Genomic DNA, 12,037 nt, shown 5'->3' on the forward strand with positions numbered 1-12,037 from the left:
TTTTACTGTCAGAGGACTGTGGAATGACCATCATTCAAGAGATTTCAGATGCTATAGACCCTCTGCTCCAATGACACAAAAGCCAGGTGGGAAAGGGAGCAAGAGAAGACAGAAAACAGTAAATATGCTGTACAGATTTAAAAAAGCAACATTTTAAAATAAAAAGTATGATAAGAATATTCTGCCAAATAAAGCACATGAAAAGCTGAGCTAGAGGCTTATCTACATTGCATTTTTCATGCTTGTAAATTTTCAGTGTCAATGTTATTACCATGTAGGCTTCTAAGTTATTTAAAGCTCAAGGAGTAGAGGAGAAAAAGAGACACACTCTGCAGGTGTAAGCATGGGGCTCAGAATGCACTCAAGGAATGATTTATATTATTGACTTACATGCCTTGAAAAAATTGCAGCACTTCTGCATAGAAAAGAGAACTGAATTAATAAACAGAGAGGATGAAAACATCTTTATATCTGTAAATCTGAGTGAGAAGGCAAACTTCAACTATACTGTTCTACATCAACATGTTATATTTATTTTTTCAGAGAGAGTACATTTATATTCAAAAATAATTTCAGATGTTAAAGAAATCTGACCCAGTTTAGTACTAACTTACATAACATAATGCTGGCTTTCAAGAAACAGCTAGTTGAAATGTCCAAATAGCATCAGAAAAATATTTTCATTATTTTAAACACAGCCAAAAGCACAAAGCACATTTACTACCACAGGACTCTGTTTGTATTGTTCTCCAGCACAACTATACCCTTTAAAATGTTTGACTTAGAGCCTACCAGGAAAATGAAACAATCTGGTTCCTAATCACAAAGCAGTCCCTCTTGCAGTCACCTTCCTCTATGGAGGTGCATGCAATACCATTTAAGGCTAATTTCAAATTCACCCCCATGCAGGAACAGCAGCTCTGCTTTTCCTCTCCTTCTCTCTGACAGCCCACACCAAAGCTGCAGCTCAGCTTTTACTTATCAGGCGTGCCACTGAGATCCTGTCACAGATTCCCTCAAGCTGAGCAAAGCAGAGCCTTTCTCAAAATCATTCTCTAGACTGCTCATGTTTCTGGAGTGACTTCCAAGCAGGAGTAGTAACAACCCACCACAAAATGAAATCTTGCAGGACAGATGCAAGACTACAGCCCAGGCAGGTACAACTGTACCAGCCTCTTGTATGTCTTTATGAGAGCAAGCCACACACTCTGGGAAGAAACAGGCATGTTTCCTATGATATACAGGTACCACAACATTCTTCAAGGCCTGAGGATGAAGACATCAGAGAACATCTCTAAAAAATGGAAGGAAAAGCAAATCGGCACACATGAGTGCACCTGTACAGCAAAAAATGCTGGACTGAGGAAGATGGGATTGCCTTGTTGTCTCAGACATGGAGGGTCAGAACTGAGTCTCCAGCTTCCACACAAAGGTGAGTAATTCCTGGGCACCTGCAACACTTCTGCCAGCTCTCTGACTTCTTTGTGAAGTACTGAGGAGTTGGTGGCCATGATAGCTTGGAAACTGTGCACACCTAGCAAAGGAATTAGTTTTGCCATGGGTGGTGCCTGAGATGGCAGCGCTTCCCTTGGATTTAATTGCTATGTGGTTTCCTAGGTTCCCAAACACCAGTACAGCTTCTAATGACACATACATGGATTTCTTCTTCAAAATGAGGAAATGCCTATCCATCCCATGCTCCTCTTTGCCCTGTCAGCCTTGTACATGCCAGCTGATTCCCACTCAGAGGAGGGGAATCTCAGTGTGGCAGAAGGGGCAAATGATGCTGTGCTTTACTGCTCGAGCTCTAAAAACTCTGCCTTTCAATCAGGCTATTGTTTGGCTTAATTCTTTGCACTTTACACGTGTTCCTATGCTCAATTTCACATGCTTTGCTTCCAGTGAACTTTTACATGTGGGTTAAAAGGTTTTCACTCTTGATTACTGTGACTGTTTGGTTCCAGAAGTATTTCCTGAGCTTTTTGTTGCATCTCCCCTCTCTGGCTACTTCAGGGTAATAGAGCATCACTTCATGGACTATGTGCACCACTTCCTGCATTCACCCAGGATTTAGAAGAAGTGCTACAGTCTCCCTCTTCCATACAGAGTGGGTTTTAAACACAGACTTAAAGGGGTCAACAAGCAAAGGGCTCTACTGAAAGTGCAACATGAAAAAGATAACAAAGGCTGTCTGGACTGCAAGCAAGAGAGATTCTTTGAAGCCAGGATACTCCAGCCAAGATTTAATAAAACAACAAAAGGAAAGAGAAAAACTAACTGAACCAAGAATAAAGGGCAGCATCACAAACTGACTGCTCTGACCTGCCAAAATCACTAAAGAACAAAGAAAATGAAAATATAAGGCTGCTCAAAACAAACAGGAGTGAAGTGCAATACAAAGCTATACACAAAGCGCAAGGCACATTAGGGCCAATCCCAAGTGTGGGAAAGTACAGGTTGTGTTTATCACAGTATCTCCTGTGTACATTTTTATCCTTTTCCCACCTTTTGATGCATGTGGGGCAGTGCAGAGTGGGTGAGGCTGACATTTCCCTTCCTGAGCTAACAAGGAGCCTCCCGCAGGGAATGGGAAGGACAGGCAGCCCTGTGCTCCTGGGGATTGAGCTCAGGCTGCAGGGAGCACAAAGATGGGGTGTCACACCAGTCCTGCACTCAGTGACACCTCATATGCTAAGCTCATCCATGCTGTGGTGTCTCCAAATGCTAACACCAACACCACTGCATACAGCTGCCCAGAACCTCAGCAGGGAAGGTCTTTTGACCAGGCTGGTCACTCACCTCCTTTTCCAGTCTGCCACAATGTAAGATTAAACAGCCACACTCAGGGAGGAGAAACAACCTTGAAGCATTAGAAACTTTTTGTGGCTGGTACCCACTGTGGACTGCTTCCTTATCAGCTTTGAGTTCTGCTTTCATGGAAACCCTGGCCAAACCCCAGAATCCTCCAGCCTGGTAAATGGCACTGTGGCAGGTAAGGTTCCTCATGCTGAGGCTGAAGTAATTAATTCCTATGAACGCCTCAGGCTAAAAAGCAGGGTGTCAGCTTCTGCTGCGGTGGGTGTGATTGGTCTAACATGACTGGATAAAAGAAAATTAGGGGATAAGGGGAAAAAGTAATAACTGCAGTGAACAGCAGGTGCTCCACAGCTTCCATGCAGCAGGGGAGAAGAGAGGGGAGTCAAAATTATCAAACTGGGGATGTTTGCTGACCTCCTCGTTGCTCTCAGGAGAGCAAGAAGATACCTAAAGGATCATGAGAGCTGGATCAAATACAAAAGGAAGGGCAGATTTATGGCTGGATCTGATGGTGGAAGAATAAATGAGTCTAATTCACACACACACTTGCTGAGATCCCTTTGCAACATGAATTTTTAGTATTTTCTGTGGGATTTCAGCTGCCAGCAAATCTGCCCCAGCTGTGACATGCCAGGTAAAGCTGTCAGCAGTGACAGGTAAAAGAAAACTCATCTTTTAGCGCCTGAACTTAAGCCAGTTCAATCACAAAGTGGTTGAGGGTGAAAAAATACAGGAGAGCATTACAGTATTTTCACAGCCTCTTTTCTGACTATATTTTCACTATTAGGAAGTTTGTTGGCACCTATTGGAGGAATAAGAGCATAGGGAGGCATATCTCCTTTCTCCTCTTCTGTTGTGTTGAGAAGCGGAATTAAATTATTCTCTGCACAGACAGATTGTTCCAGTAAAATAGAATTTGAAGCCACCAGGGATCCACTGAGAAGGGAAGCTTTTACACTATATGAAAAGCAAGAGACAAAACCCTTGCCAAAACTCCTTCACTCTTTATTACCGACAGCTGCAACGCTGGATGCGTCCGGATGCCTTTTAGGTGCCAAGGGGAGTGACGAAGGTGGGATGGCATGTGAGCAGATGAAATACATGGCAGCTTCTCCCCCAACGGCAAGTTTAATTATTTGCAGTGTTGTATACACAAGGAAAAAAATACACAGATATTGGGGAAATCATTCACTGTGATTCCTGTGTCGGGTGGATTATGAAAAACACTTGTTCTTGCTGGTCCATGGCAGAACAAGGCCTTAAAATATTCAGAACCTGCCTTTGTCACAGATGGGAGGAAAAACAAGGTAGAATATATTTCAAAGACAGAGAACTTGAATATATCAAGAGAGCAAAACCAGAGGCGCTTTGCTGTATGAACTGAGATATCCAACAGAAGTGAACCTAAAACAAACCTTAAGGCAAAGAAACACCTTCTTCTGTGTAGTTTCATTCCAGAGAATTTTCTAACACATCCCTTGTCTTTTCTGCATTTTAAGATCACTGGAACAGATTCTTTTGTCTATTCAGTGCTCAAAGAACAAACAGCTGCACTTCATTAGTATCAGTTTTCCTAAATCCCTCTGCTCCAGGATCCAGAAGCTTATGGGAGATTTCTGAGTGACTGTGAAGATGTGAAATGCTTTAACTCACTAGGCATGGTTCAAAGCCATAAGTCAGAAATAAATCTTAGTGGCTCTACAATCTGTGAAGCTACAGAATAAGAAGATGCAGACAGGTCATCTTTCTGAAGCTGCACTTTTAGGGTTAAATACAACTGAGTCAGAAATTACAACCATGAGCAAGGTTGTCTGGCATGCCTTGTTGTCAGCTTAAGCTGATGTCTTGCGACTGTCTATAGTTTTTCTGCTTGAATATGAACCTGGCTCCATTCTGGATTAATTTCTCTCTGCTGCTGTTAACTTCAGCACTCCTATGAATGAGGATTGGTAGGTTTGAAGTGCAGCAGTATGAAGAGCTGCCAGCCCAAATCCCAGTTGTGCTAGAGAAAGCATGTACTGCTTTTTCTGAATGGCTCAGGGGCAGTCCTGAAGCATACTCTGTCTTGGATGTTGCAAATATAATGCTTGTTCATGCAGTAAGATTCTTCCTCTCTTTGTTTATGTAATGCTGGCTGCCCTACCCTCACAGCATACACACCTAATTATGAAGATTGTAATATATCATGTGATGTAATGAGGACAGGATCTGATAGTTTTTTCAAAGCACATTTTGTGGCATTCAAGCAGATAACCATAGCTTTCCCTTATACAGTGGGCATAAATAAGTATGTTTTATAGAAAATAAAACCAGAGACAGTGGTTGCCTTGCTACTGACCTAGTACCTATATTTGAAAACCTGAGTCAAACACACAAAAAAAACTCTGTAAATTGCACAAGAAAAGAAGACATTATGACTTGCCTCACAGGGGGAGTTCCTCAAAGGAGCTGGAAATGCTGTGCTGGTCATGACAGTCTTTGCTACTGCTGGTGCCTTGCTGGTGTTAAGGAGGAGTGCACAACCTGGATGAAAGAGAAGGAAGAAGGTCAAACAGCAGCACTCACCTTAGGGTTTCAGGATTTGTGAAACCTGCCCCAAGCCTATGCTAGCTGACTCCTACCACAGTGGAATTCCAGGAAGCAGAAGGCTTTTTCCATTTCTTATGGATGCAGCTTCACTTAGCCAACAAACAGACTTGATACCCACATGAGTCTGTCCACCTTCCCCCCATTGCTACCTTCTGTTGCTCCAGGACTTCAAATTCACCCTCCTTGCAAGGCAAATAATAAAGTGTATCCTTTATGAACAAAAAATAACTTGGAAGAAAAGAATTTATCTTGACCAAAACCAAATAAAAATACAGGTACAGCTCTTTGCTACTTGAATAATTTCTGTTAACAAGAGGAACAAGGGCAGTATTGGGTTTTGTCTCAGCAGCTTAAGCCTTCAACTGTTTATATGGGAAGGACTAGAAACTGGCATTTAGGTAGGAGAACCAGTTACATAGTAATTGTACATAAAAGTGCAGCCCAAGGGATCATGAAGCAAAGAGAAGAAAAAATAGGATATGAGCAGGGGGAAAAAAACAGCAGTACAGAAAAATAGAGAAAATAAATAGGAAAATCAGGAAGAAAAAACCAGATCAGTATGGTAGAGGATCAGGCAGATAAACATTTGGTATAAAGTCTTTTAGAAGGGGTAAAGATCTGTATCTGGTGTCAGTGTTGGAGACTGAGGTACCCCTTTGTACCCTCAGGACGAAAAGGGAGCAGGACAGTTTTGCTCAAAGCACTCAGAGTGGAAAGATGGCAATTGAGAGTAGAAAGCTGGGATCTGTTTCACTGGAGGCTGAAAATGTAAGTACACAGGAAAGCTTGCCTTGCGTTTCATTCCCTCTCCTCACCATGTGTGTATCATTTCAGCTCTCTGTGCTCCACACTTACGGTTTGCTCTCACACACCTTCTATGGAAGGGAAACGCTTGTGCTCCGCGCTTCCGATGCGCCACGGAGAAGGATGGGACGCGGAGGAGCCTGGCATCCAGCCACAATCCCCTTCTTCGAAGGAGCAGTAAAAGCCAGAGGGAAGCCTTCCTGCAAGAGGGAAAGGCACACAGACAGAAGAAGCCAGTGAGCTGGGGAGTAGGTCCTGGGCTCACACAGGAGCTGCAGTGACTGTTCCAACCCAGTTTGGCCAGGGCATTCCCAGCTCCTCAGTCCTTTCATGTGGAATCGTGCACGTGCCTGACCATGGGGAGGGAGAAACAGAGAGAAACAACACCCAGAGTGTGGCTGTGACTCCCCACACACCCTGACAAACCCCAGTGAGAGGACACATCTCACTACACACCGTGGGGGTCTCCTAAATGCCTGGGCTCTCAGCTTTGCAGCTGACAGCTCGCTCAAGGTCACATCTTGGAGATTACTTTCCTAAGCATTGCTTCTGCAGCCCCACAGGGGGAAATCTTGGAGAGGGATAATTTCCCTACAAGATTCCCTCCCTTTCAGTTCTGATTTCTACTCAGCCCAGCTCAGCAACATGATCTCTTCTCTCTGTGAACACTGATGTGGCCTCAGGTAAAGCACTGATTCCTTTTGTGCTTCACTTTTTTCACCTGTGAGTCTCTTCCATGAGATGAAAGGGGATTGTTTATTTTAATCCAGACTCCCATTCTGTCACTAGTTTAGGATTTCAGTTTCCAGCTCCAAACAATAGAGCTCTATTAGCTTTTTGCCTTGAAATTTGCCAGTTTTAAAGCAGAAGGTTATCTCCTGCCTTCCTTTTACTTCTCTACCTACAACTGCAAGTTATGCTTACAGAGGGTGTAAAGTATTGCTCTTTTTGCTCCAAGAAAGGAGAATTATACATTAAATATGTTAAAATTTGAAAGATAAAAATGAAATTTTATGTGCAAACACATATCCAGGATTTTTTTTTTTTTTTTTTTACTTTTAACTGTTTGACAAAATCAGAATAAAAACTTCTTCATTTACAAACAGTAGGATAGACCACAAACTTCTGTCTTCTGGTCAATTGATACCAGTAATTTCAATAGCTCCTCTATGAGAAGAGGAGGCTCTCGAACATATAATTTGTTGCGATTATTAATTTCTTTTCCCCCTGAAAATATATATTTATAAAGAGACTGTCAGACAATGAGGCACCAGTATTCAAGCTCCAGATCATTCAAAATGTTTAAGTACCAGCAGATCCCCTGGCTGAGATTTCAGATCAATAAAATACCTGCCCACAGGCCCCAGCTTTGACTCACACACCTCAAAAGAAAATTGCATGGCTTTTGACTGTCATTGGCACATGCATGCGTTCCTTGGTGCACCCAGAGAAAACAACTGTGGAACACAAAACTGCAGCATCTAGACCACAAACATTTGATTTTCTGGGACCTGAATCACAACTCACTTGTCAGCGGAAAGTGAAACAAATCCTCTAAATCCTCTATCTGTAACTTTTTAGTAGGGCTAGTTTTGGACCTGGAACCTGACATTGAGACAACAGCCACATTTTAGTGGTATTTTGTGCACGTATCTAAACCTGTTATGAAAAAATCAAAACCTGTACTGAAGTAAGGGCTTTTTCAAGTTTTTCCTTTTAAAAAATCTCTAAATTCATTCAGCCTAGACTTTAAATGTGAAGCTGTTAAGCAGAGAGTTACTTCCCTGTGTTTCACCCCTCTGCAGAACTTGATTATATTTCATTGCGCAGCCTGAGGCTGGGACACAAAGAAAATGACAAATTATAATGTGCCCTGAGTTCCTACAGAAACAGCTTGGCACGGTGTCCAGCTGAATTCATGTCATGGCCATTTGCTATCTAGGATGTTGTAAACAAGTCAGAGAAGCAGGAGGAGTCATCTAAGCAGCAATCCCTGCCTGAAGGCCAGGGAAAGCTCACTGTCAATGAACAAGTAAGGGCATAAATAAAAACCTATTACTTTCACAGAATATTTCATTCCCTTTTCCCAAATTAATGTTTTATGAGTTTTCAGATGTCTCATGCCCTGGGTGCATTTTCTTTGCTGCTCTTTCTTACCTTGAATATGTACAGCACCTGTGATTCCATGTGTTGGTACTCCACAGAGACCTCTTTGAGTACCACTTCTCTCCAACCTGTACTTCTCCATTTCATGCGTTTGTGGTTGAGACTCATGTTAGCACAGACACTTCACTGATGAGGGGAAGCTGCTCTGACTTTATTGGAAAATCATGGAAATTAGAGGGCAGGGGTTCTTGTACTGAAACCTGCAATTTTGGATATTAATCCCAGAGACAAAAGCCTCAGAAGATTTAGGCTTTTGTAAGATTAAGATACAACTTGTGTCGTACTTATGTTGTTAACTTATGTTAATAAGGTCGGTTTTATTTGGTTTGTGGCACCCCCTCTCCCAGCCTCATATGGGGCACAACTGGTTTAAACAGTCACATGAAGGCTGGGGAATTCAGATTGTTTGAGTATAATCAGCCAGGGACATTTTCAAGGTTGCTCTTCGGAGGCACCCAGAGCAGAGATGGAGAACAGAGCAGTCCAGTGAAAATGAAGCAGTCTGAGAATGTAAGAGTCTCTCCTTTTATGTAGGTGGGCAAGCAGGGAAAAGCTGTTGGATACTAAACTTGCCTTTAACCAAATATTTTCCAGCCTTCAGAATTAAATACCTTTCATGAAAAACCTAAATAAGTTATTTTTAACTCAGATTTTTAATCCGTTAATAGCAAGAGAATTAATAACTGATATAATATATACAGCAGATGGAGTAATCTCTTTCTTCAAAATTAGGTGTAAATCAATGAGATACTACAATTTAAGCTTCTAGATGAAATTACAAACTGGTATTATAAAGAACAAAAGCATTAAAGAGTACTCTGTATGTATGGACCTTTACCAAGTTTAGGAGGAAATCTCAGAAGCCAAACAGATCAGCTACTCAATTTAAAGAGTTACAGGAATCTTAAACATGAGTTTGTTTCAATGATTGCATCTGTGTTAGCAAAGTTGGCCAGCCAAATTCTACCAGAAATGAAGCATAAAAAATGAAAATACTTTTCAACAGTCAGCAGAGTTATCCTTTAATGGCAGATGGCTTTGCTGAGCTCAAAACTGCCAGAGGTTAGAATTCATTTCTATAAGTACAGATTTTGATAAAGAAAGAAGCAGAAGGATTAGTGCATGCAAGATAGAAACCTTAAGAGCATAGCAGGGCCTGGCAACAGGTTGCTGCTTCACCATTTTGCTTGCAGGAAGACTCTGCTGGCTGTATCTGGATAAAAACAAATCCCACAATTTCCTCACACAGTTTTGCCTGGAAACCAAACTGACCCCTTTAGAAATTATTATCAAAGCATTTTTGGTCACTCAACCACATTATCTGAAAATCAAATTTTACAGGTTCCTGTCCTAGCTGCCTTTTGACTGATGTGTGCATGCAGTCCTCCAACACAGCCTGAGTCACTCCTTTCAGGAACCAGACACTTCCTTATCTCACCTGCTAAAGTGTTTAACATCCTTAAAGATTCAATGAAGCAGAGTGAAAATTACCATATAACCAAGTGATTATGAGATTTATTTGAAAGATAAAGAGGACATTACTTCCTGTTGCAGCTAAAATTCATAAAATGTGGAAGCGCAACCTCAGGAAAGACTTGGGTAACCATTTTCTTCTCAACTAGACCAGAACTCCAGACCACAAACTTGGAAACTCCTTATGGAAACAGAAAATATGGGTTCAAATTCACATAAGAACCAGTCCTGGGTTAATTGTATCCTGAGTGAATCCTAGAAATTCTGAGTTTCTAGATAATAAATATACTAACACCTCCATTATTTAAAATTTTACTCTTTTTAGAATATATCCATTACTTGCCTAACATGCTTGGACTGATTAGCCAGTATTTTCCAAGGATGAATCTTTTCCTGAATTTGTCACGGAAAGTAAAATAGTTTTGGACTAGCCAGAATCATATGCATCCCTTTTCAGTAAAGTTTTAACTTTTGCCCTTACTTGCTGCCCTGCAATGAAAGATTATTTAACCAAAATCCCAGATACTGTTAACTACAAAGAGAAGTGCAAAACTGCTAAAACAAATTCACCCTTTCTGTAAAACAGAGCCCTGCCCATTTGTGTTAATAAATAATTGAGTTTTCATGTCTGTCATATACCACACAAAATATATTACATGTGATTATTACAGTAAGACAAAGTACGTTGGGGTTTCTTGCAGTAAGTTCTATCCATATATTGAGTGATTTGGTAAACTACTTATATAGAATTTGGTGCTTAGAATTAATAGATAAATTTGTTGAAGCTTAAGGCACAAGCTGTGAGCTTTCACCAGATATGCTGAACTTTCCACTCAGCCAAATATGAGAAAACCCTAGAGCTGGTTCAAGACAGAAGATAAGGAATTCATTAACAGAAGTGGCAACCTTGGAAAAAAGACACATCCTACCTTGAGGCAAGCAAGGGACACAATGAAGAATGGGAAGAGCTCCCAGAGCCTCACATGGGGGACAACTGGTCCAAACAGTCACATGAAGGCTGGGGAATTCAGATTGCTTGAGTATAATCAACTAGGGCCTTGTTCAAGGTTGCTCTTCAGAGGCACCCAGCTCCAGCTATTAGACCATTAAAAAAAGTACTTTTATAGAGGAATCTATCTTTCAATTTATGAATTCAGCAGAAACCTTGAGTCAAAGCCTGCCATGGTGGCTGCCATGTGTAGTTTCTGTATCTGGAAAGGCATGAATTTACTAGCAGAGACACACCACCAGTGCTATCTGAAGTATTAATGTGTGTCTGCAGTGTATGCTCTGCAAAGTAATTTCTAGTGTGGCACTTCCATCAGGCTGGTGAATCTGTATGTCTGATCCTGAGTCAACAAACATGAGCAGCTCAGCCTCTCATCCCTCATCAGCCTCTTTGAAGCTGTCTTTTACTCCTGCAAGGATATCTGATTATGACTCAAACACGCTTTTCTCTAGGGATCATCCTTCTCTGGTTTTACAATTTCTACACGGACTAATTGGTTGCAGAGCAGAACAAGCACCATGATGTTTCATTGGCCATTAATAAGTAAAGAGATGTTAGCAAACAGCAGGCTGTAGAGAGATCTCTTCAGCGAAGACAGGAACAAAATTCAAATTATTAGATAAAAAAATTAAAATCATAATAAAAGCAATCAATACCTGTAAAGCTAAAAGACTGTGAAAAGCAAAAAACTCCAACACCTCCTTGAAGCTCAAAGATAGAAGCCTTTGATAATGGCATTATTAAAACCTCTTGCCTCAGTTTTGAGCATAGCTCATCTTTTTCTGACAGCTCTTTTGTCTAAGCAGAACCATTTGGGAAACCTTTTTCTCTGCTTGATAAATCTGAATCACTTTTTACCACACTTGCAAAAAGCTGATGAAAATATCTGTGTTGCTCAGGAGTAAAATGACAACTAAAATGCTGAAAGATGACATATGTTTTGTGTTAGGCTGCCACTCAGATATATCTGACACCTCAAACATTAGATCACTTTTCTGTTTTGTGTAAGAAATCATATGCCAACAATATTCAGCAGTGTAAAGAAGCAGAAGCAGAAGGATCAGCCGTAGAACTGAGCAGCTTTGTAGGTGGATAAGCAGGCATATCCACAGCCTGGGCTCTTGCTCAGGCAAACCATGCTTTTTGTTCCTTGAGTGGAAGATAGTGCTTTTTGGACCT

General features: G+C 41.2%; 1 protein-coding gene across 2 annotated transcripts in view; it reads right to left on the reverse strand.

The window, feature by feature from the left end:
* The window catches only part of ALK (ALK receptor tyrosine kinase), a 306,482-nt gene that overhangs the window by 64,817 nt on the left and 229,628 nt on the right, over positions 1–12,037 (reverse strand). For both annotated transcript variants that reach the window (XM_085575795.1, XM_085575794.1), the window contains exons 7-8: positions 6,279–6,410; positions 5,240–5,340 (exon numbers count right to left, since the gene is read on the reverse strand). In XM_085575795.1, the coding sequence (XP_085431921.1) occupies positions 5,240–5,340; positions 6,279–6,410 (233 nt within the window). The remainder of the gene's footprint in view (positions 1–5,239; positions 5,341–6,278; positions 6,411–12,037) is intronic.

Source organism: Lonchura striata, chromosome 3 (genome assembly GCF_050655825.1).
Source record: "Lonchura striata isolate lonStrDom1 chromosome 3, ASM5065582v1, whole genome shotgun sequence".
Classification (NCBI taxonomy): domain Eukaryota; kingdom Metazoa; phylum Chordata; class Aves; order Passeriformes; family Estrildidae; genus Lonchura; species Lonchura striata.